Source organism: Lacerta agilis, chromosome 5 (genome assembly GCF_009819535.1).
Source record: "Lacerta agilis isolate rLacAgi1 chromosome 5, rLacAgi1.pri, whole genome shotgun sequence".
In the NCBI taxonomy this organism is placed as follows: Eukaryota; Metazoa; Chordata; class Lepidosauria; order Squamata; family Lacertidae; genus Lacerta; species Lacerta agilis.
The window spans coordinates 85,140,249-85,167,213 of record NC_046316.1 but is presented as its reverse complement, the minus strand read 5'-3'; the positions used below and the strand labels follow the sequence as shown (position 1 = coordinate 85,167,213).

The 26,965-nt window shown below is 43.5% G+C and overlaps 1 protein-coding gene across 1 annotated transcript in view; it reads right to left on the bottom strand.

Annotated features, from left to right (window-relative positions):
• The window catches only part of KCNMB2 (potassium calcium-activated channel subfamily M regulatory beta subunit 2), a 290,976-nt gene extending 266,144 nt beyond the window's left edge, over positions 1 to 24,832 (bottom strand). The window contains exon 1 of the mRNA XM_033150680.1: positions 24,476 to 24,832. Within this exon, the coding sequence (XP_033006571.1) occupies positions 24,476 to 24,528 (53 nt within the window). The 5' untranslated portion in view covers positions 24,529 to 24,832. The remainder of the gene's footprint in view (positions 1 to 24,475) is intronic.
• Positions 24,833 to 26,965: the final 2,133 nt, after the last annotated feature.

The following is a 26,965-nucleotide window of genomic DNA, read 5'->3' as shown; positions in this document are numbered from 1 at the left end:
TTGCCCCCCCTGTAAAGGGGGAGTGGGGGTGAAGGGACAACGGAGCCGGGCTTACGGGGATATGCCCCAACCGGGATGCAAATGCGGCGACAAAGCCCGCGGTGAGCGTCTTAGTTCTACCTTTGAAGAATGGAGCCAAAGGAACCCGGTGGTCGTGAGTAACTAATTTGACCAGAAATCGAGCTTTTGGAACGATCCGGGGGGAAGGAGAAAGGCAGCCTGCCTTCTTCCCTTCGAGTTAAAGAAGCTAACCAATTTGAGCAACTGCTGCTACAGGACTGCTACAATGTGCTTAAAATTGATACATGAGACTGGCAAACTTTTTTCTTGGGAAGTAAATTAGTGGAAAATATCTCCATTTAAAGTTGCGGTATCTGCGCTCCAGTTTAGGAAAATGGCGATGAACAGAGAGGCAGGAGTAGAAATTTGATACCCACTTCCTCCCCCTCTACCAGTATGCTGGGCTTCGTCCTTGAACTGGTACTGAACTCTGGACTAACGGACGAACAGAGGCTCACTGCTTTGAAGGTGGAACTGCTGTACAGGAAAGTCAAAGTCTTGTGTGGGGGTCTGAAAGAGAACCAATTGCCCACAGAGGAGGCTATTAAAACTTTTAACACTTTGGAAGAAAGTCTTGCCAAAGAGCTGAGAGGATGTCTGGGAAGATGGAGAGAAATGAGTGAGCTACTTCGGAGAAGAAACTCGCCTTTTGGGGGTGGCAGTCCCAAGGCGACGGTAAGATTTGTTATATCCAGTCCCCGAGGTGTGAGCTCGGGGGCCAGGGACAGAGAATTATGGTTTTTACAAGAAGAAAAGGAATGCTACAAAGAACCGGAGAAGCTGAGAGACGACGAGATGGACATCCTGGAGCTCGTGGCAAGGAGAGTTTTGGACTGTGCCTGGATCTGTGGACGCTTGGAGAGGGAAGCCACAGGGAAATTCAGTGTTGATGCCACCAGGAGAAGAATAATGGACAGAGGGGGTGTGGGGTGAAACACTAAGTAAAATTTGAAGTAGCCTGTCATGGAATTTTGAAATCGGAGGGTGAATACTGTCAACAATCTTTCTGTTTTATTTTTTGTTTGAATATGAAAGGAGATATTTTGAGTTACTATGTTATTAGCAGCAGTTTAAAGGATAGAAGAGATAGATATGATATAAATGATTGGTGAAGATTTCAATGGAAGAAGAATTATGATGAGATATTACTATGATGATGCATTGTTAGTTAAATGTTGAATATATAATTGTGTGTAACTATATAATTGAATTTGAATTTCAGGAGAAATGGTTATAAAATAGATTAAGGATATGAACTCGAAGGAGAAAGGGCAGGGGAAGTCAATGGTCAAGATATGGAAATAGAAATTTTCTTTTTAAAGAAAAGATGCAACAAGAAAACTTGACACTGTTTGTATTTGTTTTATCAATGTATTTGTTTTGTATTTGTTTAATTGTAGGTGTGGGTGTGGGTATATGTTGTTATAAGAAAAAGGTCAATAAATTCTTATAAAAAAAAAAAAAAAACGTCACAAGGATGATTCAAACTGATGGGTGTGGCAAACGCGGGTGGCGCTGTGGGTTAAACCACAGAGCCTTGGGCTTGCCAATCAGAAGGTCAGCGTTTCGAATCCCCGCGACGGGGTGAGCTCCTGTTGCTCAGCCCCAGCTCCTGCCCACCTAGCAGTTCGAAAGCACGTCAAAGTGCAAGTAGATAAATAAGGTACCGCTCCAGCGGGAAGGTAAACGGCGTTTCCATGCGCTGCTCTGGTTCGCCAAAAGCGGCTTTATCATGCTGGCCACATGACCCGGACACCACTGGAGCTAATGGTCAGGGGTCCCTTTACCTTTTTTACCTTCAAAATTTCTATTACCTGCATGGCCTGCCTGTTTTCAAACCTGCTTCCTACTACTCTTGCTGGACATCTATGTCTGAGTCAGAATTCTTAAATGTAATGCTAATCTTGCAACCATAGCGTGAAAACCGTAGTGGAAAAGAGAGGAGATCGTTCTACCAGGCTACTTGCCCTAATAGAGAGATCTCCTTAGCGCTACGCTGAATTCCTCCCATTCTTTTAATGTTGAGTATTTGCATACCTCTTAAAGTTTTTTAAATATTGAGTGGCTTTGATGTGCTTTTAAATACACAAATGAATAAACTCTAGGGTGCATAAGCCCAAACTTTAATTATTTAGACCACGTATCACCCAGTATGTGTGTGCATTAGAAGCAGAGGAGCTCCATAGAAGGTTGCCAGCTTTTTAACCGGCCCTTGTACTTGTCTTTTTGACAGTGGTAGTTTGCCGTTAGCAGGCTATCATGTTAAGTGAGGTGCAATGAAAAGCTTCCACTGCTGATTTCCTCAAACTGAGATTTCTGATACCTCTGCTCTTAAGCAGCTAATGCTAGCCGGCCGGCCCATTGCAGGGTGGGGGGCACTGGTCTGTTGTCAACTCTGTTTCATATGAACAGTTGCCTGGAATCCAACACACAGTATCCAGGCATGTGCGTGTCACCACTGCATCTCCCTTAATGGTAACAAGGTGCGAAGAAAGGGTGAGAACCTTCAAAAAGGAGGAAAAAGGAGGGCAGGGAGAGAGAGACTCTATGGCTGCCATCAGGAGATGGTTGGTTTCACCTGCATTTTCCCACTAGACCAGGGGTCAGCAGACTTTTTCAGCAGGGGACCAGTCCACTGTCCCTCAGACCTTGTGGGGGGCCAGACTATATTTTGAAAAAAAATATGAATGAATTCCTATGCCCCACAAACAACCCAGAGATGCATTTTAAATAAAAGGACACATTCTACTCATGTAAAAACACGCTGATTCCCAGACCGTCCGCGGGCCACATTTAGAAGGCAATTGGGCCGCATCCGGCCCCCGGGCCTTAGTTTGGGGACCCCTGCACTAGACCCTGGGAGGCTTCATCGGACTTGCTGGATGGCTATTTTGACTCTGACCTATTAGTAGTAAGCCGTGTGCTTAGTTAAATGTTTATATATGTTAAATGAACTGTTAAGAGACCATGGAAGGATCCATTTAGGATCCGGAGGGTGGAAATGGAGTGAGGAGTAAGCTGGCATAAGCTGCTTAGGAGAGCAAGGACCAGAAATGAATTTCAAAGGGAGTAAACAGCTGAGCCATGTTCGTGTAATCAGCTTCCTTGGGAGAAAAGACAGGCACACTTCCTTCCTTTCCCTCCCTTTTCTTTTTCAAGCAGCAGAAAAAGGTAGCAGAAGGACAACAGCTGGTGTCCAGCAGGTGGCTTGGATTGCAAGAGGCAGCTGGGAGTGGCAATTGCCACACACGCAGCGCAACACATTAATTACACTTGTTGTAATTCTGCCTGGCCCTTAATAACAAAGGTGGAAGTACTGATGCGTGGAGCTGGCTTGAGTTTCTTACTTCTGGTGTCAACAGGCAGAAGAAAGTGTTCCTGCGTCTCCCAGAGTGGTTTCTCATGGGTGGTAGTTTCAAAGAGTCACATTGCACTTCTTTTTCTTGCCACTGAGAACATGTCAAAAGCTGCAGGAAACTTCCATGTAGAGAAACAGTCTGCCTTTTAATAATAACTAGACGATGGGAGCAAGGAATTGGGGAAGACCACTGACCTCAAGCCTTCATCTGTAACCAAGGGGCAGGGGCGGAGCGAGGGGGCATAGGGGGTGGTCCGCCCCGGGTACTGCCAGGGGGTGGCACTCGGGGCGGGGCCCCGTCCCCGTGATTGGCGCCTCCAGGACCTCGTTCGGCCTTTTCTTGGCGCCCCTCCTCGCTGGCCCACCCCTTGCCTCCATGCTGGAGCTCCGCCCAGGGAGCCCAGCACCGAAAAAAGCCCTGAAAGGGGGGGTGGGAAGGGAAGCAAAGGATGTACTACGCATGCCTGGAAATTCAGGGCATGCGCAGTGCATCCGACGTGCACCATGCCCCGCCCCCAGGGGGGTGCCTTTGCGCCACCATCCCGGGCAGCAAAGAGGCTTCCTCCGCCACTGCCAAGGGGTGTCTGGCTGGTATGTAGACCACACAACCCTCGGTCTGATGGCAACAATGCAATCTTTAGGTTTTAAAAGGACAGGATATAATATCACTTCTGAATGCAGATAGTGAAGCTGTTACTCACTCCCTTTGTCACTAAGCTTCATTATCCCATTTTGGGACTGAGGATGGTTTAGATGGAACCAAGAATGCAAGCTTGTAGGGATGTCTGGATATATATCCAGCACTAATATGGGGTGAATGGGCATATGAGCAAGTTCAGTTATTTATTTTTACATTCACCGGTATATCCTTTCTTTCCTCCAAGGAGCATACACGGTTCTCTTCCTCTCCATTTTTATCTTCACAACAGCCCTGTGAGGAAGTATAGGCTGGCTGAGAGAATGTGACTGGCCCAAAGTCACCCCATGAGTTTCATGACTGAGTGGGAATTTGAACCCAGGTATCCTTGGTCCTAGTCCCCCACTCTAACCACCACACAACACTGCCTCTCACCAAATAAACTAAAGCTGTTGTTTACAGAGAGTGAATGGCAAGCTGATACTCACAATTACTTAAGCCACATATAATTTGGGAGCACGTCCAACTTTGCTGGTAGTGAATGACCTCCAGTTTGTGACTGACCATGTGATTTGTACCTCCATTGTCAGATGCCCCATGCTTCTAAATACTCTGATTCAGCTGGGCTTTTCATGATTTGAAGATGCAATGTGTGAATCGGAAACCTCCCAGCCTTAAGTGTCAGGATTCAATAGATTCACCGCTTGGGTGAACTACCCCTTAGCCATTTCCTTTTAATCTAGTCGTCTACACACTCAGATCAGCTGCCTCCCAGGACACTGGCCCCAGCAAATAATTCACTCTCCTGATCCTTATTTTTAAAATGCATCCCATAGTTGCCCCTAGCAACCAGGCTTTGAAGCTCTTAACTCTCCATGCAAAAAGGATCCACCTTTCCTGAAAATATTGGAACATGTGCAAGCTTGATTCCTCCCTTCCATACCCTCACACAGAGATAGACATAAACATGGACACAAATTCAGACACTTATTCCTCATTCTGCTTAACCTATAGTAATAAGTATCTTATTTTTAAGACAGGACAGATTTGTTCTAGCATGATGAGGGCTGTTTCAAGTGACCTGCACATGGAGGTCAAAAGTAGGGATGGAGGAAAATATCAGATGTGTCAACTCTGCTTGGCTTTACCTATAATCCAATTCCATTCAGATTCTGCATTAATGGGCCATTAAAAAAATTTAAAGCATGCATTTTAATCCATATTTGGACTCTCCTTCCTTGGAGGTTTTTAAGCAGAGGTTGGATGGCCATTTGTCATGGATGCTTTAGCTGAGATTCCTGCATTGCAGAAGAACTGAACAATGGTTACAGTCTGCCTATCTTCCCTCCTCCCTCCTCCCACTTGCCTACTTCATCTTCTGCTCCTGATTCTGCACTGCTCTCTGACACAAACTCTCCCAGCTCACTAAGCCCTGATACCTCTTCAGCTTCCAACACCTCCTCTCCCCAGTCTTCTCCCTCTGACCACTCATGGCTGTCCCACCACCACTCCCTGGGCTCTGAGCCTTCTTCCCTTGGTGGTTCCCCAGCTGGTTCCTCCCACCATTCCTCTGCATCCAACCAGTCCATGGCAGTGACATTATTGGCCCTATCTCCATGACCTACTTGGCCATAGGCTGCCCCACCAGGTCTAGGGGCTACCAGCTTCCACTTCCCAGAAGGGAATCTGGCCCTTAGTCTGAAAAAGTTTACTCACCCTTGAAATGTAGAGAGATAGATGTTCTCTAGTCTCATGTGCATTTCTGCCCTTGGGTTTAGTTTTCATGAGGCATCTTTGCCCAAACTGTGTTTTGAAAGAGATACTGAACTAGGAAAGGAGTCCATAATTTGCTCAAGGTCATCTAATTACTGAGCAGATAACTGAGAGAAGATGCTTTGGAGGCTGCTGGCTTTCAGCCACGTATTAGTCCACTTGAGTGCCCAGCCTTCTCAGCATTATCTAAGCATCATATATTAGGAAAAAAAGAGGCAGAGAGAGCCAATGTTAGCAGGGCCATCAAGGGAGTATGAGATATGGTTTCCAATGTGATTGGAGTTGCGGATGCTGATTAGCCTCCTATCGCTGTAGAAATCTGCTGGTGCTAAATTAGTTGGCTCCCAGAACCAATTCCAATCAGAATACAGGAGCAGCAAAAATGCACTTGCAAGACATTGAGGCAATTCCTGGATAGCTGTCGTGCCACAGAAGGGAACTACAATGGCAAGCATAGTGGGCTTGGATGTAAGAACGACTTGACTTTAGTTCCCTCTGTGGCCATAGATTGAGATTAGAGAATGGGTGTATTAAAAGCACTCTTCCTCAACAGGGTGCACTTCAGATGTTAATAGGACTCCAGTTATACCTAAAGGAGCGTCTCCACCCCCATCGTTCAGCCCGGACACTGAGATCCAGCGCTGAGGGCCTTCTGGCGGTTCCCTCATTGCGAGAGGTGAGGTTACAGGGAACCAGACAGAGGGCCTTTTTGGTAGTGGCGCCCACCCAGTGGAACACGCTTCCATCAGATGTCAAAGAAATAAGCAGCTATCCTATTTTTAAGAGACATCTGTAGGCAGCCCTGTTTAGGGACGTTTTTAATATCTAATGCTGTATTGTTTTAACATTCATTTGGGAGCCGCCCAGAGTGGCTGGGGAAGTCCAGCCAGATGGGTGGGGTACAAATAAATTATTATTATTATTATTATTATTATTATTATTATTATTATTATTATTATGTTCCATCATCCACGACTGATGGCCATATTGGCTGGTGCTGATGGAAGTTGGAGTTCAGCAACATCTGTAGGCCATCCATTTGGACAAAGCGGTCTCCCTTTGGAGGTGGTGGACTCTCCTTCCTTGGAGGTATTTAAGCAGAGGTTGGATGGCCATCTGTCATGGATGCTTTAGCTGAGATCCCTGCATTGCAGGCAGTTGGACTAGATGACTCTTGGGATCCCTTCCAACTCTACAATTCAATGATTCTATGGTATTGGAAGATTGTAATAGCTGTTGTGTGTTGTGGGTCAGGGGAACAGGGATAATTTAGTTCAGGATCACAGAAATTATAGAGTGAGAATGAATGGAGGCATGCTTTAATGAGTCAATTGGAAGAGTTAGGCTTAGGTTAAAGAGAAGTGCAGGTATTTGGTTTGAATTGGTGGTGTATACCACACAGACAGAACATTTGTAAAGCAAAATGGGCATACTGAGCCAACATGGAAAGAACGTGGAACACATGGTAAATAGGAAAAACCTAGGAAGCTGATCATGCTGCCTACCACACCACCAAGAAACAGTATGTAGATGGAGAGTTTTGTATTGCTGTTCTTGGCCTTTTTTGAAATCATGGTACTTTGAATTTAAGTTTGCTTGATACCTGGACATTCTGTAGGCTTCCAGAATGGGCAAAGGCATTTGATGCTGCAAAGACTTGGGCCCTGTATGCAGGGCCGTCTTAAGGGGATTGGGCGCCCTGGTGCGACGATCTCTCGCGGGGGCGCCCCTGGGGGGCCTGGCGCCCTGGTGCACCGCGCCACCCAGCTCCTATGACGAGACGGCCCTGCCTGTATGCACTATACATTTAAAGCAATTTCATGCTATGTTAAACAACCATGGCTTCCCCCAGAGGATCCTGGGCACTGTAGTTTCTTAAGAGTGCTGAGAGTTGTTGGGAAACCCCTATTCTCCACCCTGATCTACATTTCCCAGAGTTTCTTGGGAAGAGAGATTGATTGTAAAACCACTCTGTGAGGATGAAAAGGGAAGGACTTTGGTAATATACTGCCGTGTGTGAGGCCATTTCTTTCCCCCAGCCCTTGCGGTGCCAGCTTAAGCCAGACTTTAGAAGGAGGCATGAGGCTCTGGCAGGGTCCTAGAGCCCTCCTACCTCCTTTCCAAAGCCCAGTAAACAGTTGCCCAGCTTTGGGAAACACAAGGAGGGACTCCAGGTCCCTGTGAAAGCCCTCATGGCTCCTTCCTGAAGCCAGACAAGTGCTTACTAGGCTTTGAGAAGGTGCCCTTCTTGGATGTGCACCCAATGTGACTGCACCACTCATACTGCCCTAAATCTACCTCTGAGGATGAGTTACTTTGGGCCCTGCACTGGGAGAAAGGTGAGATATAAAATAAACAAACAAAACCTGGAGAACCAGTGTAGACAATACTGAGAGAGACAGAGCAATGGTCTAACTCAGTATAAGGCAGCTTCTAAGGTTCCAGGCCCTCAATGAAATCCAATTGTTTCCCTCTAAGCCTTCCATCATCTGTAGCTTTTTTTTGGGGGGGGGACAGTAGCTACCGTAAAAGGGGTCCATGCAAAAGGAGGCCAACCCTGTAGGCTGTGATTCTAACATAGGCTGAAGGCGAAATGATAAAAAAAAAAATGCCCCACTGATTCGGAAAATGGTGGGTTATTTAATTGGGTCCCTCTTCCTCTCTGTGACATCCCATAAATAATATTTGTGTGCACAACAGCTGTGATGGCATCCACTTCCATGGGCCACAAAATGTTGGCAGTCTCCGATTGCTTCCCACCCGCTTTTGGATACATAATAAAAAGTCTGCAGCAGCCGATGGCAGGCAAAAGCCAGGCATATTATTTGTTCTGGCTGAAAGATGACTAACAATGTTGTTGTTTCTTAAAGACCTTTGGCAGTATGATCAGTGGCTCATAGATTTTGTTTTCCCCATCTCACCGGGTGACAGAGCTGCTGCAGTCAACAGCAGTCGTGTCAGGCATGACAGCTTAAAGATAAAACCTCCTTGTCAAGTTGCACAGAATTTCTAAAGAAATAATTTCCTTTTCCCTTTCAGAAACAACCTTGCATTTTTCAATCGTGGAACTTCCCCTAGACCTGAGTGGACTATTCTCTGCAGAGTTCATAGCCATTAAATGCAAATGACTCACACAGGCCAAACGTGGATCTTGGATGTGGTTGGGCTTTGCAAACTGCATTTTCAGAAGCAATGTGAAAACCAGTTGGCTGCACCCATTTGAAGAAACTACAGTGAAAGTTGGGGTTGGAGCTGATGAAGATGGCACCACTCCATCCGTTCTTAGAACCGTAAATTCTGAAAGGGAGATTAGGGACTTCCAAATTCTTTAGCTCAAATTTAAAATCTGAGCCAGAGAAGAAAATCTGAACCAGAGAATAACCCTTAGTTTATCAACCTGGTCCTCATTTCCCCCCTCCACCCCAACCTTCTTTCCCTCTCCCTTTAAACAAGATATTTTGACTGGGGCGATAATGCCAGTGCCCTAGCAGCAGGAAGAGGGAAGCAGAAAAATCTGGTCTTTCTCTTCTCTCTCCAGTATGCTGGTAATGTCTTAGGATAGGGTACTTGTGGGTCTCTGGAAAATGAAGTTTTCCCCAGAGCTACTGCAGTGACTGGGGCGTGGTGGGTAACTTCAGACATCGTGCTGGCTTCAGAACATAAGCCAAGCAGTTTCCGTGCCCAGATTATTTCCAGCTGCAGGTCCTGAGTGTAGGGCTTTCATTTTAACTTTGTTGTAATTAGAATGATTTACTGGTAGAATTATTAAGATCCTGCATGCCATACTTCATGAATAAATAGTCAAGGGTAAATGGTCTTTCTCTAATTAACCAGATGCACCCATCCTACACTATGAGATATGGCTGGCACTAACCCTAATGAAGTTTTGGTGCTGGCAAAAAGACCCATTTATATGAGCAGGCCCTAACAGAATGCTGTTGTTTTGACTAGGTTGTGGCATTGCTCTTGCTCGTATTGCTTTGCCTCCCTTTATCTGTTCCTAGTTTTTTATTTGCTATTGTTATTGTGGTTTTAATTCTATTTTATTTGCACCTTAAGTCTGGGATCGTTTTTCCTATGAGGGGTGGTCTGGAAAATATTTTAAAATAAATAAAAACTCTCTTGCATCATCAGCCTTACCTAAGGACCAAAGAAACGGGCAAGGGTAGTAAATTACTTTCTCCACTCACAAATTACTGTTTGAACATCACCAGAGAAATAAAAAGAACCACGCAATGTGGATTACTGCAGTGATGCAGCTATAAATGAAAAGCTGTTTGCTGAACTAATGTTTGGGGAGATTACTGTAATGACACTTCTGAGGGACATAAATTTGAGGGAATTACTGAGTAGTACTCAACTTCCCCCCCCCCCTTTTTAACAAGGTGTGTGGCTCTTGAAAGTTGGATAGTCCGTCCATCCTGCCAGCAGCTTCCTTAGGGGATATAAACGAACAGTCAATCTTTTGAGAGCAAGGTGGAAACGGAAGGCAGGAATATGCCATCAGAGCAAGCTTTGCTGTGAAATGGCACGTCTGGGACTTCAAATTGGTATCATCAATCCCATCATTGTCCTGAGGGCCTTCCCTGTGTGACAAGTATACAGTTCTGTGGCTGCTTGCCACACGTCCCAGGATTCAAGAGTCCCCGTGGAGAAGAGGCTCTCCTAAGCCAGCACATCCCTCCTCCTTGATGGTAGCGGCCGAAACAGAGGCCAAAAGCAGGGATGTGAGACTTGCTTCTATCAGACAAGACTCAATACCCACCCAGATACCAGGCTTCAGCTTTGAGGAGCCCCAGCCTGCTAACATCTTATGCTAAGATTTAGGAAAGGCAGTGATTCTACCCATGTTAGGAGCCTTTAGTAGAGTGGTGGGCAATATCTGGCCAGCCCACCCACCTAATTAGGCTCAGAAACCTGACTCTTTCACACTACTGTATTAGGGAACATAACATACAGAAAGCCTGTACTTTAGGGGGAACTGGCTTGCAAAAATGAGTATATTAGGCCAAATGGCATAAATTAGGATGAATTCACACAAAATGGTTGATGAATTTTCCACAAGGCCTTTTTTATGTTAAACCTATTGGAAAATGTGGAGAAATGAACATAAACCTGGAAAACATAAACCAAAATTGAAAGAATCGCCCATCCTTAGACTTGGCCCTATTTAAAATCTTACATATGCCTTCACCCCTACTCTTTTGCATGATTAAGTCCACTCTCTCCCCTCTCTTTTCTCTTCCTTACCTGACCAGCCCCTCCAAGGCCCTGTAAATTTCAGTCTCTCATGGAGATGAGAAATGCATTAGCTCATGACTCTAAAACTCACCAATGGCTCAGTATCATCAACCAAAAACTACCCATTTCCCTGTGCAACCTCAGGGAATTTCAGCCCATGGAGAAATAAGGAAATTCATGTTAGGTTATTCAAGACCACATATCAGGGCTGTGTCTAAAATACCTGGGTCTACTGTAGATAAAACTGAGCCTGTCAGACTATTTCCAGAAACAGACCATCTGCTAGGCCTTGGTGAAGACTTCTTTCCCTGCACAAAATCCAATGCACTCATCCATCTGAAATGTTGCAGGCTATTTACTTAGGGCACCACTACAGTATGTAACATTTTCATACAGATTGCCACCCTCCCCCCCCAAAAAACTGTGTGTATCGGGGAGGGAGATAAAATCACTTTGCCAGACCTTCCAATTGCCCCTATTTTCCAGGGACAGTCCCGGATTTACAGAGCTGTCCCAGTTTCTGATTTCATCCCAGAATGTCCTGCTTTTCCTTAGGAGTCCCTATTTTCATTGGATAAATGTTGAAGGGTATGGAGTTATGCAACCCCTGAGCCAAGGAGATAAGTAACTATACAACCTTCAGAAGACATCTGAAGGCAGCCCTGTGTATGGAAGTATTTTTTTAAAATGTTTTATTGTGTTTTTTTTTATATGTTGGAAGTTCCCAGAGTGACTGCGGCAACCCAGTCAGATAGATGGGGTATAAATAAAATTATTATTATTATTATTATTATTATTATTATTATTATTATTATTATTATTATTATTATTAAATAGGATGTTCCTAGTTTCATTGGAGAAATGTTGGAGGATATGCTTTGCCCCCCAAAATGTTAGGCTCCCATGGGGGGGGGACTTTGCACATCTCTGTCTGAAATTTGGCCAGCTTCATCCATTGAGATGGGGCAGCTATGCCCGCAAATTTAATCTAATTCTGCCAAGAAATAAAAAAGTTATAGGCATCACCTTTAAAAAGCCCCTCAAATGTTGAAGACATCACCTCACACAGAAACCTCATCTGTCTGAAATTTGACAGGCTCGATCCACTCAGCAACGGCTACTACGCTGGCTCATTTCTTCCAGTTCTGTCAAAAAGTGAGAGCTGTTCATTTTCCCATGTCAGTCAATGGGAAGATACAGAAAGCCTCAAATCTCTGAAGCAAGAGCTAATGGGAGGCTTAAAAAAAAAAAAAAAGAAGTTTTTTTTACTAGCCTTCTATGCTGTTTCTTCCTCCTCTGTGTGCAGTTGCAAACCTTTTACCAGGCTAGTAAAAATGTCTTCACACGAGTTTTCTTTACGAACTTATTTACAAGGCTGCTTTTTCAGTCATGTGGTTGTTACGTATATTGTACTATCCAGTATAATGTTCATACTGTAAGCCACCCTGTGATCTTCAGGTGTATATAAATTTAATAAATAATAATTATTATTGTGAGACCTAAGAAGAATGCAAAGCTAGCGGTAAGCTGAGATTGCGAGGACTATTTTGCTCGATCACATAGTATGCCTGCTGCCTTTAATTAGTATATGATCGCCCAGTGTTAAATATGAACTGTTCGATCCATTTGCATGCCAGTCTAAAACAGCTCCGTGATTATTTTCTAGCAAGAGGATTTTCTTGCCCTGTGGCTAGCATAGAAACCAACTGGGGGCCCCATCCCTAGTCTTCAGCATCCTAAAACTTGAGACTCAAAGAGGAAGAGCTTGATAGTGTTATAAGGTAGGACCTAGTGAGCTCACAACTCTTGAAAGTTAAGGAAAACCGTGGTATGTGGCTATTGGTTGAGCCTGGGATGTGGTCCATTGGTGTTTGTGAGCATTTAAGGTCCCCAACCCTAATCTACAGGTTGCCATCTGATTAGATTTTACTCTGATTCTGATTTGATTCTAGGATGTATTTTAATTGATTGCTTGATTTTATCTAGATGTGTTATATAATTGATGTTAGCCGCTCTGAGCTGGGGAGGGCGGGGTATAAATAAATTTATTATTATTATTATTATTATTATTATTATTATTATTATTATTATTATGGCCCATAGGTAAAGGTGTGATGCTAGGGATGCAAAGCCCTTGAGGGAAGAAATAGGTGAAAGCCTGAATGATAGAAACCTGGTCTGTGGTCATGCATCTTCCAGTCCTTTATTTGTTTTAATTGACAGCCATGGTATCTAGTACAGCAGGTTCCCTTTTCAGTAGTGATGTGTCTTTGTCTACTTGCCTCTGGGGAATTACTAACAGTGAATAAATATTATCAGATGAGCTCCTAATTAAAGGAGTGCAAATGGCTTATCTAGAATCATAGAATAGAATCATAGAGTTGGAAGAGACTACAAGGGCCATCCAGTCCAACCCCCTGAGTACCTTCTTCCTCAGGCTTCTTTGGTCAGAGATGGTCCAGGTTGGGTACAGATGTGCATTCTCATCCCTGGTTCGAGCCAGTGTGGTGTAGTGGTTAAGAGCGGTAGACTCATAATCTGGTGAACCAGGTTCGCTTCCCCGCTCCTCCACATGCAGCTGCTGGGTGACCTTGGGCTAGTCTCACTTCTTTGAAGTCTCTCAGCCCCACTCACCTCACAGAGTGTTTGTTGTGGGGGAGGAAGGGAAAGGAAAATGTTAGCCGCTTTGAGACTCCTTCGGGTAGCGATAAAGCGGGATATCAAATCCAAACTCTTCTTCTTCTCTTCTTCTACACTGAAACGGACCTGTCTTGCTGACCTGGCCTTAGCCATGACTGTTTGAAGTGGTACGAATTGAAGTAGATACCAACTCAGTTATTTGCACTCCTACTGATTCTCTACCAAGCTGGACCTGACCGTAATAAAGTGTGTTATCTGGCTGTTATTTTTTCATATTCTAGTCTGGCGCAATTCACAGGGGCATACTGGCCAGACATAACTGATGGCAAAGCAATATGTAAGGGTCAGCAATGGGAGACTTTCAATTTTATTTTGTATTTTTACTCTGCAATTGTAATGCTGGGTTTTAGAGATTTACAAGCCCCCCCCTTTTTTTAAGAAAGGATCTGGGACTCAGGAAAGTAAGTGGGCTGGGAAAGGCAGGAAATCATCGCTGGAGATGGGTTAATAAATGTATTAACCTCAGTCATGTTTGAAAGCATTGACACCAATCTCAGGCAGGGAATGAAAAAAAAATAGTTCAGGAAGAGATTGTGGCTGTTACAAGGCTTATGAGAATTTATCACCAACCAAAGCTAGATCATTTCTTCTGTGAAAGAGAACTTACACAATTGCTTCTTATTACAGTGTATTGATACTTGGTTTTAACAATGCGTTTTTTTTATTTTTCATCTTGAGAGTCAGTGTGGTGAAATAGTAACAGTGTGAGATTGAAGAGTCAAGAGAAAGAAATTTGAAGCCCCGCTCAGTTATGAAGCTCACAGGCTGAATTCGGTCACATTCGTACCATACATTTAAAGAACTACGATGCCATTTAAAACAGTCATGGCTTTACCCAAAGAATTCTGGGAGCTGTAGTTTGCTAAGGGTGCTGAGAGGACCCTATTTGCCTCACAGACCTACAATTTCCAGAGTGGTTTAGAAATCAATCCCTCTTCAAAGGAAACTCTGGGAATCTTACCTCTGTGAGGGCAATGGGGATTTCCTGGCAACTCTCGGCACCCTTCACAAACTACAGCTCCCAGAATTCTTTGGGGAAAACCATCACATCATAATGGCATCATAATGTTTTAAATACATGCTTTGAATGTGGTCACAGAGAAGCATATCGACTACCTTGAACTCCACAAAGGAAAAGTTGGATATAAAGATATTATATATATATATATATATATATATATATATATATATATATATATATATATATATATATATATATATATATATATGTCAAAGTATTTCCTTTGCTTAAAAAAACATGAACGATATTTTCTGATCTCTAAGCATGCTAAAAAAGTTGAAGCTCTTGGGAGTCAGTAAAGAGATTTTTAATAAAATAAACAAAAGTTCTCCTAGGTATCTTGTTTGTATTTAAATTCAGGTGCAGATTTAAGAGACATCATGCTTATTGCCAAGAAAAATTTAAAAATAAAATTTCACAGAACTGAAAAGTTACTAAACTTCACTGTTTTTGATACTTCCATCAAAATGCCAGCCCCTCTTGGAGAATACAAGTGAGGGCTCCTGTGTGTGTTACCTAATCTCCCAGTAGTTTCATGTAGATATCCATAATCATGGAGGACAAGATAGACTCTTGAGGCATCTCATAGTTGGCTATGAGTGGAACAGAATTCCCCAACGCCACCATCTTGGTCTGTCTGCCCCCCCCCCCCAAAAAAATTCAAGTCCCTACCATGGAGAGATGGCCCAGAAGAATGACCAGGTTCAGTAGTGGATGGCCTGGTGAGATGCTGCCACTCACTTGAACTCCAGTTGGTTAAATCACTGCTGCATATTGGGAGGTAAGAGGAGGAATGGTGAGGCATCAAGACGGCCAGTGGGGTGCAAATGTAGTGCCAGGAATGCCAGACTGGCACCACCACTGCACTTGCACCACACCAACCTGCCTGTTGCCTCTGCCCTCCTTCTCTGTCTTCCAATCAATATGGAAGATTGGCACTCCACCATGCCATCCACTTCTGCTCTGGTGGTCCATGGTACTGAAAACTGAAAGCAACTCAAACTAATAAACATTTATTAAGGCATTCCCAATAGGCACAAAGTAGGACCAACACAGGAGCTCTCTCTGGCAAGGAGATGCCAAAATTACCTTACACCTTACTGATAGACAGCCCCAAGGCTCTGGGATGGATGCCTACCTGATAATCCCTGATATTCACTTGCTGGTGCCAAAGCCTTAATTGAAAACAAACAAACCCAAGCTTCAAATGGTAAACTTGTGCTCCACAAGCTAACTCTGCATGAAGCAAGAGCTCACTGTTGACATTTTAACTCTCTTGCTCATTCAATTCACTGGCTTCATTTTTCGGAAGGTGAACAAATAATTATTCCCCCATTTCCTTTTGCCAGTCTGCTCAGGCCTTTATATGCCTCAAGCATTCCCTCCTCAGCTCTCTCTCTCTCCACCCCCTCTCCAAGCACTTCTAAGTTGATGTTGTTTTCCTAAGACCCAAAGTGCCTTTTGGAGAGAAAAAAAGCTTTTTCGCTTTAGCTTTCTTCTGAGTGCCTGCTAAATTCCGAACGCTCCGAGATTGCCAGACGTTTTATGTTTACAGCGGGCTTTCTGCATCAGCTCCGTAGGCCTCGATCTGCATCTAATGCTGCCACCTATTGGATATGGACATAATCAGCTTTCAGCAATTGCAAACCAGAGATAAACATATTACAGTAATCCTCTTCTCTGAAACTGTTAAGTCCTGTAATTCCTTCGATCTGCAAGCTAATCAAAGCAACGTTAGCATATATGGGTAGGCATAGCGTGCAAACTACAGGCCATTTTGCAGGAACGCAGGAAGTGCCCTCATACGAAGCCATGCCATTGGCTTCTGTCACAAGCAGCTTGGGTGAATGGCCAGTGGCAGAAGGCATGGGGCAATGTCAAGCTGAGGTGCAGGATCCAGAATCAGAGGGACCAGAAAGGTGGAAGATGACAGGTCAGATACAATGCAAGGCAGTCTGAATTGCCATTTACAGTGGTACCTCGGGTTACAAACACCTCGGGTTACAAACACTTCGGGTTACAGACTCTGCTAACCCAGAAGTAGTATCTCAGGTTAAGAACTTTACCTCAGGATGAGAAAAGAAATTGTGCGGTGGCTGTACAGCGGCAGCGGGAGGCCCCATTAGTTAAAGTGGTACCTCAGGTTAAGAATGGTTTCAGGTTAAGAACAGACCTCCAGAACGAGTTAAGTTCATAACCAGAGGTACCACTGTATAGGAATAGGTTGCTAAGACTCATGAGCTGAGTTGACCGTACGGGCCTGGTATGTCATTTGTGTGTGTGTGTCCAACTCTACAGCTCTATGATTGTGTGATTCTATATTTCTGTGCAAATCCTTTATCTGTGCCTTAAATGTAATACTTATTTCTATAACATATAGCCTATATTTCATTCCTTTATCATTCTCATTCCTTTGATTTTATTTCCAGTCCTGCCTGCGATTTCATTTGACTATAATATATTCTCAGATAGTCTGAAAAGGATCTCCGCTCTTCCACAAAATTTTCGTCTTTTGGGTCTCTTATTTTTGCCATCAATTTTGCCATCTCCATATAGTCCAATAGTTTTAAAGTCTACTCCTCTTTTGTTGGAACTCCTTTACATTTCTGTGCATACAGAATTCTTTCTGCAGCGGTGGCATAAATAAATAATTTAACCAAGGTGGGTTTTTTGTTTTGTTTTGTTTTGTTTTGTTTTTTTTACCTCTGCCCCTATTCTTGCCAAAAGAAATGCTTCTGGCTTTGGGGGGGATGACTATTTTAAACATCTTTTTCAATTCATTATGTATCATTTCCCCAAAGCCTGTTGCTTTATTACAACTCCCCCACATATGAAAAAATGAACCTTCAGACTCTTTGCCTGGTGTGCCTCAAATGTCTTGTGGAGTCACCTGACAGGATGTACAATATGGCAAAGGATCAGGTGTCTTCTTTCATGCTCTTAAGCTGTAAGTGCTAGTTTGCTTTCTGAGTTACCACAGGAGGTAAAGCGCCAAAGACTAGTTGCCGGCTGTCCTGGTTCAAGATCCATCTCAACACCATACAAAATCAGATGGAAATTCTTGTGCAACCAGGGCGATGTGAAAAGCCCTGAGTGACACAAGCAGGAGGACCATGAGAAAGCTGGGAAAGAAATGGAAGTACAGTAATTCTTTGTTTTAAAATAAATCTGGAGAATCTGGAGAAATAAATAAAAAACCGTTTTCATGGAGCTGTGGAACATTTGCAGGCAAAATGATGAGAGGAGTTTGCTAATGCAGCTTGATCCAATTCTGGACAAGCTTTTCAATTCAGAAAGAAGAAAGTTCAGTTCTTTGAAAGAACAGAGAAGCGAGACCTTCTCTGTTCCTTCTTTACTGGTTTGTAATGTTGGTGCACCTGTGCTGATGGTGTCTCAGGCATGTATCGTATCAAATTGCACAGAGTGCCTAGGGAAATATCATTCCCACTCTTGCAGTGGAAGCCCTCCACCCTGCTTCCTCAAAGATGACTTAGCAGAATGGATCCCAAAGGGAAGGAACTGAAGTGTGGAACAGGAAGATGGGTGGAGCCTGGCTTTATACATTTTTTGTGTGTACAATTTTGCCTAACAGATACATTTTGCCAACCCCTTTTTCCTAATGCAATACATTTTTCTAGGTTACTTTCACTCACATATGCATGTTTGTACACATTACTCTGCTGGTGAACTGCATGGCAAAATTCAGAGAAGTGTGACTTCCGAAGGCTGGTTCTATTTTTGTTTGCGTATGTTACATGAAGGGAGAATTGGGTAGGTTTATAGAATCATAGAATCATAGAGTTGGAAGAGACCACAAGGGCCATCCAGTCCAACCCCCTGCCAAGCAGGAAACACCATCAAAGCATTCCTGACAGATGGCTGTCAAGCCTCTGCTTAAAGACCTCCAAAAAGGGAGACTCCACCACACTCCGTGGCAGCAAATTCCACTGTCAAACAGCTCTCACTGTCAGGAAGTTCTTCCTAATGTTTAGGTGGAATCTTCTTTCTTGTAGTTTGAATCCATTGCCCCGTGTCCGCTTCTCTGGAGCAGCAGAAAACAACCCTTCTCCCTCCTCTATATGACATCCTTTGATATATTTGAACATGGCTATCATATCACCCCTTAACCTTCTCTTCTCCAGGCTAAACATACCCATCTCCCTAAGCCGTTCCTCATAAGGCATCGTTTCCAGGCCTTTGACCATTTTGGTTGCCCTCCTCTGGACACGTTCCAGCTTTCAGTATCCTTCTTGAACTGTGGTGCCCAGGTTTGTTATTCATAGAATTGTAGAAGGGACCCCCCAAGGGCCATCTTGTCCCACCACCTGCCATGCAGGAATCTCAGCTAAAGCATCCATGATAGATGGCCATCCAACCTCTGCTTAAAAACCTCCAAGGAAAGAGAATCTGCCACATTTGAAGCATAGGAGCCAACTTCTAGGGGTTGAGGTCCCCCTCTCAGTCTCCTCTTTTCCAGGCTAAACATACCCGGCTCCTTCAACTGTTCTTCATAAGGCCTGCTTGTGAACTGTATCAAATCCCTTCAAAGGAAAAAAAATCACTCCATGGATAGCACATGATTATGCTTCAGGCCATACATAGGAGTAGCACTGTGTCGTCTCCGCCCCCTCCCACTCAAAGTCTGCACACCAGAAAATTCATTTCAATATTCCAAATGCAATTCTGCATACCTGGTTTATCATTTCCTTATTTATGCTATTTACTTATCTTATTTTCATCTTACCCTTGTGATCTCACTAGTTATTTTTTCATGGTGATTGGATAAATCTCTTCCTGGGGTGTACGCTGATGAATAAATTTTTTTTAAAGTGTTTTTCTCCTCATGATTTTTCACTCCCCTCCCCGACCCAGCGCACGTCCATCATGTGTTTTAATTCTCTTTGTTTCCAGCTGACTGCTTTGATGTTTGTTCTCTCTTTATTTCCTGCTGAGCCTCAAAAATGCCTTCTCTTTGTCAGGTGGTTATTAACTTGGTTTCGAAAGGTCATCTTCACAGATGGAATCTAGAATGGGTGTAAATATTTTTGGTAAACGTCTTCGCAATATTCACATAGCTCCTTCATTTCAGGACTTGGGCAGCATGTTCAGGCTATTTTATGTGTTCAACAGGGTCAGAGTCGCGATGTAATTCTTGGATCATGCCACTTTATGTTTCCGGGGGGGGGAGACATGTGTTTGAATATTCTGTACTTAGAGATGTGTTTGAATATTCCGTATTTAGATAGATAGATAGATAGATAGATAGATAGATGGATGTTTGGAACATTCACCTTAAAAAGGAACTCATTCTAGTTCAACATGTTCAAAAGGAACTAATTCCAGTTCACATTTATCCCTTTAGAAAACTAATCAGTTTGGTTTGCATTTAGTTCTCAATTCAATTCAAGTTCATTCAAATGATCCTCAGTAGAGAAGTAGGAAGTCCCAAAGAAGTCCTTGCATTAGTGGAATCACGTTTACTTGTGCAATCAAAATTCATCTCTATTTCCTCCTCTCTCTCACCTGTCCCCAATCTACTGAGAAATCCCCCCCCCAGGCTTTTCTGCATGGGTAAGAATTCCAGATATTTTAGTACTAACATACTCTTTATCCACCCCTGCCTCTCTGAAGATGTTTAAAAGGTGATGGAGTCCACTTTCATGCAGAATCCAAGGACACCCCAGAAATAGTAGAACATAACTATTTTATGCACACAAGTCTCTGGCTATATATGTATTAGTTCACAAAAACAAGCTTAAAATACTAAACATCATGGGGAAATTATGAAAAAGAGGCTTAATTGTATAAATTCCCAATACAGCCCTGCACCAGGAAGTTTTTAATGTTTGACGTTTTATTATGTTTTTTATATATTGCTGGCCCCTTCATGGATCACTGCCTTGTCGTGGTGAAGGGGATTGAATAACTCCAAGAAGCTATGAGCTATGCCATGCAGAGCCACCCAAGACGGACAGGTTATAGCCGAGAGTTTAGACTAAATGTGATCCACCTGGAGAAGGAACTGGCAAACCACTCCAGTATTTTGCCAAGAAAACTCAATGGTCGGGCGGGAGATCAATTTTAAAGTCTTCAAACAGTTTTATTAATATAGAAGCAAATTCCAGTCGAAATCAATTCCAGGACAAGGCCCTGTTTCGCTAATTCTTCCTCAGCTGGAATGTTAAGAAATCCTACATTAGAAATAACTCTTATAATACTTATAAGTACTTATATACATTATACCCTTTCATGAAACCATTAGTTATGCAGTTTATACGAGACTAGAATTTGCTTCTATATTAATAAAACTGTTTGAAGACTTTAAAATTGATCTCCTGTCTGGCCAGAGTTCTTGGATTCTTTAATTTTTGACTTCTGGGTATCACCAAGAACTCCAATTTCTACAGTAAGAAAACACAATTGACATAAAAAAGGAGAAGCTTTGAGAAGAAAGTGAGAGTTTTTAAGGCATGCTCTGGTTCATGGGGTCACGGAGAGTCCAACATGACTAAGACGACTAAACAACAATATTTTGCTGGAAGCCTCCCAGAGTGGCTGGGTGGGGTATAGTAGTTGTAATTATTATTATTATTATTATTATTATTATTATTATTATTATTAGTTTTACCCAAGCCTTCTAGAACAGATTTGGGGGAGATGGGCAGGGCACATGGGAGGACAAGAGAGAGAAGAAATTCCACTGCATGAGTAGAAGTTACTGGAATATAGGTTTACCTGTTCCTAGTTTGATACTCCAACAGTCACACCATTTGAAGGGCTGTCTGATCCAAGCCTGGTCTAATGATATAGTACTCTTAAGAAAGGAGAATAGTTGGGCATCGAAGCTGCCCACTCCCAGTTAGTACCTGGATGGTTCACTGAGCAGGCAGGCAGGTCACCAACTCATACAGTCTCCCCCAGTCTATGATGAGATGCATTGCATTTCTATTTCACTTATGGTAATTCTAAGTTTGTATCTGTCCGTGTGAATGGCCATATGCAAATGTTATGCAAATCTGCGCCTTCTTCTCTCTCTCCGCCCCCTCAATGCATACATGGCTGACTCTAGTCTGTAGGGTTGCCAACTGAAAGGTCACCCATGAAATTGCAGCTCAGCTAGGTCACGTCCTCCCAGGACTTAGACAAGCTGATATATCTCACTGTAACCTACTTCACAAGGCTATTATGGTCATCAATAAGGAAAACAAAGCACCAGAGATGCAGAAAAAAAGTTCAGGAAATGATAAATAGAAACCCATTTTGACTGCCACCAAACTGGACTACGTACAGCAGTAGATTTGACTGGAAGGATGTAGTAAATTACTGTATATGAAATGTAATTTATGAAACCAAGACTGCCTCAGAAGAATTTCAAGCTACAAACAAACCACCTTCTGAAACCACCTTCTGAAAACTGATTTGACAGCTCCTTTCTGCCAAATGAGACATTCTTCTCCAATACATATAAGCCAACCACATTATTTCATTTCTGCATGCTCATATGTCACCAGAAGCAGAGTTTAAACCTACTTAACAATGTTTTTTTTGAAAAATATTTTTGCCAGTGCAACCACAAACCCCCTTTGATATTCCCCCACTGGCACTCCTTCTGAAAACATTTGTGTTTAAATCTATGTGGCCCTCTCCCTCGATTTCTCTCACTTGCTTTCTCCATGATGCAGTCACTGGAGCCAAATCTATCTACCTAGACTGCACTGTGTCACCATTGTAGCATTGTCCCGTTTTCTGATTGGCTGGAAGCATCCATTTGCTTGATCCAGGAAGGAGAAAATGAAGAAACTGGTGGGGTGTATAGGTCAGATCATGAGATCAGACAGAAGTAGCAGGAGCCATTGAAAACAAGGGTGCCAAACTATCTATCTACCTATGGCGAAAATTCACATACCGGTAATCTTTGAGATTTTCAAGAAAATTGTCTGCCTCATTGAAATTATTAATATCCGCCTCAAAACTGGATAATTTTCGGCAAAGCTGTAGTCATAAATGCAAAATATCTCTATATATGAAGCATTCAGATGAAGCAATGGTAAACCAGCAGGGCTGACTTTAAAAAGGATTACAGTTCCACAAACCTTCTAACTCCTGTGGGAAAAAAGAGAGGGATTTTGCAGCTGAAAGTTTATGCTTGGCTTAATGATATTTGCTCCCCTGCCTCGCTCTTTCTTTTTATCGCACAGTCCAGTCCAGCTGCAAACACTTCCTGCGTGCATATCGAAGTGCATCGAGATTATAGGATTATAAAAACAGGATCACTTAAAGCTATTCACTTTGTGCTACCATTATGGCTGCAAATTGATATTCCCAGCCAAGTGGGTGCTTATTTTATTAGCCACAGGGATTCATCAAACATCCTCAAAATTGCCCTCTTCATAATGCGATTCAGCGCAGCTGAGCACATAAGGTTCCGAATATATGCCAAACTCAAGGAGATAATAACACCGGGCAAACCTCTTTTGATGAAGCACTGTGCAAAAAAGCAAATGGTAGGGACATTGAGCAGAAATACCACCCAACAAAGGCGACAATTTGACCACAACGTTCTTCTCTACCCTGTGTTCATCCAAGGAGGCCCTAAACAAGAAACCGCAGTCAGAGACCTCAGAGGATCCCTTCATCAGGATTTCACTGCTCAGCCTTTGCTGCGATTCTTGTATTACATTTTGCCCATAAAATAATCATAGCTGGGATTGGGGGAGAGGACATTGACCCACAATCTCCACAGTCCACAGAAGCATGGCCCTCACCTTTCATTACCATTCCAACCCCGTCTCCCGCAAAAAGAAAGAAAGAAAAGAAAGCAGGGAGTTTCCACAAGCACCAAAATTATTCAAAAGCTGGAATTTTGCTAATGGGTGTATTTACTGTTCGGCGAGAGCAAGTCTATATTTTCTTCTCGTTAACTGGGGGCAGCCACCAACGCTATCCATGGCTGTAATAAAGCTAAAGAGCTTGAAACTGCAGCCAACAAGTCTTATTTTCAATGTTTATGCCATTTGCAACAAGCACAGACCAGAAAAACAATGGGTGGGGGGATTTGACAGTAACCATAAACCCCCTTCTAAAACACGTAGGAGACATTTCCCCTTCACCTCCTACAATTGCACCCGTGAATATGGTTTGCTTATCACGGGGCACCACTCTGCTCCATGTAAGCCCTCCTTGAGTCCCATTGATTTCAATGGGATAAATGTAAGTCTGGAACCTAAAAGACAAAGGGCGGCCAGCCCATTATCTGTGCCCATTGGCTTACCAATGCCAGGTTGTCTGTGTCATTGAGCAATACTTTGGATGGAACCACTGCTGAATATATAATTTGTCCACACTCCTCTGCATTTAATTTCCCTCTGGCCTGGCTGTTTACCCTATAAACCTTGTGTATACACACACACACACCCCAATAACGAAGAATAACACTTCATGCATCTTAAGAAGCACCATAGCCTACGCCATCACAAATTCAGGTGTCACAAGACTCTTTGTTATTTTTGCTGCAAGCAACTGACACAGAGCCTACCCCTCAAAAAGTCTGGACTTGACTTTCCCATTGCAACCAGCTGGAACTTAGCTTAGAAACTTAGCTTGGGCTTCGCCGCACCCTGAGTTATTTCATTGCCACTAAATGCCCAACAATCTCCAAGCAGCTTAATTTTGTTGTTCCACTTACCCCCATTTTTCTTTCTGGCTCAAGGCGAGCTTGGTTTCCTTCGGGTGCTCCATGCCGGTAAACTGGCTGTTGCACCTCACCTGACCATAACAATAATAATCGGAGTCCCTTCTGCCAGAAGGAAGAGGAAAGCAATATGCAAAACAAACAAAGAAACCCAAGAGGAAAGCTACACCCCTATAGACCAGCACTCATAGCAACAGACGGAGAAAGACTATCCTCTCGCTGGTTGTTAACTTTTTCCAGTCGTGAAGCAGTAATTCCTCTGGAACTGCAACTCGGCATGTGTGATGCAAGGGGTTCTTTTGAAACGGCGTTTTCCTCTCGCTTGCCAGCCATTCCTCACTGTCCCTGCCAACCCCAAATAAAACTCTTTCTGATGTGGCAAGGTCTGCAGAGCCAATTGGACAACAAACGGAGCCTATTTGTTTTATTGACAGATGGCAAGGGTGAGGTGATATCCAGACAAGGGGATGGGGTGGGGAGGGTGATTGAAAAGGTTCTCTGGGCCATGCTTTTGGTTTATCTTTATTGTGGGGGGGGGGAGGGTGAAGGAGAAAGGTCTCTCTCTCTCTCTCTAAAATTAGAATTCTATTTTTAAAGAGTTACCTACCACGAGACAATTTCTGGGAAATGCAGCTGGATAGTTGAAATAGTGGTTTGGCAGGGACAATATGTATGGCAGAGATCTGATTGTTAAGAATATAAGAACACTGAAAGAGACGGCTGGATTGGGCCCATGGCCCATCCAGTCCAGCATCCTGTTCTCACATTGGCCAGCCAGGTGGGAAACCCACAGGCGGGACCCAAGCACAAGACCTCTCTCCCGTCCTATAGTGCCCAACAACTGCTACTCAAAAGCACCAGAGAGCCAGTGTGGTGTAGTGGTTAAGAGCGGCAGACTCGTAATCTGGGGAACCGGGTTCGCGTCCCCGCTCCTCCACATGCAGCTGCTAGGTGACCTTGGGCTAATCACACTTCTTTGAAGTCTCTCAGCCCCACTCACCTCACAGAGTGTTTGTTGTGGGGGAAGAAGGGAAAGGAGAATGTTAGCCACTTTGAGACTCCTTAGGGTAGTGATAAAGCGGGATATCAGATCCAAACTCTTCTTCTTCTTCTTCACTACCGTTTTCAGCTGTGGAGGCATAGCCCAGGCTTCCTCAACCTCAGCCCTCCAGATGTTTTGAGACTACAGTTCCCATCATCCCTGAACACTGGTCCTGCTAGCTAGGGATCATGGGAATTCTAGGCCAAAAACATTTGGAGGGCCGAGGTTGAGGAAGCCTGGCATAGCATAACCTCCATGCCTGGTAGCCATTGATACAGTAGCTTTCATAGAATCATAGAGTTGGAAGAGACCACAAGGGCCATCCAGTCCAACCCCCTGCCAAGCAGGAAACACCATCAAAGCATTCCTGACAGATGGCTGTCAAGCCTCTGCTTAAAGACCTCCAAAGAAGGAGACTCCACCACACTCCATGAAGTTCTGTTTTTAAAGCCATCTAAGAAGTTGGTGGCCATCACTGCCACCAACAGCGGAGGCTTCATTTTGAGTTGCCGAAAAACTTAAAGGCAGAGTTTTATGGTTTCACATCCTCAGTGAGTCTTCCCCAACCTGTCGTTGTCTTGGTGCTGTTGGATTCAAAATCCCATCAGCCCCAGGCAGCAGGGCCGATGGTCAGGAATGATAGGAGATGCAGTCTGGGGTCCATATCCCTGTTCAATATGGTGGAAGTTTTTAGCCTCTACTTCTCACTCAAGCTCATGTATATATGTAGAAAAACACCTGCAGCACTGAATCATTTATCAATGACATTTAAAAAGATGGCTGGGAATGAAATGGCAAAATCCATTTCCTTCCACTAAAATAATAGCCTTCAACCAATTCCAGATTTACAAGGGAAACAAAGGGTTGAGTCATATTTGATAATCCCCTCGTATGTATTTCCCTCCCTGTAATGGCAGTAACAGTATAGCTGATTTACAAAGACGCCTGGCTTTTGTGTAGTGGAAGGAAATGCCGTACATCAATAATGGGAATGGGGATGGGTGAGTGGGTGGGTGGGAAATTTATAAGCCATAGTCCATGGGCTCCTATAAGAACCTATGTGTTGGATGGAGAAGTCTGGCTTTTATTACTTTTAAAGTCAGCTTCTAGTAGTCATTGCACATCTAAAACATTTTAAAATATGTTAGAGGGAAAATGCTTAAGTATTATGAATTAATTAATTAAATTTCTATACCACCCTCCATCCAAAGATCACAGGACAGTCTAGAATGTAAAAACACAAAAATATACACCATAAGGAAAACCCCCCCCCCACACACACACATAGAGAATTTAAAAGGCCATGTATTATATAATCAGCCAAAGACCTGGAACAAGAGGAATGTTTTTGCCTGGCACCTAAAGATATGTAATGAAGGCGCCAAGTGAGCCTCCCTGGGGAGAACATTCCACAAATGGGGAGCCACTGCAGAAAAGGCCCC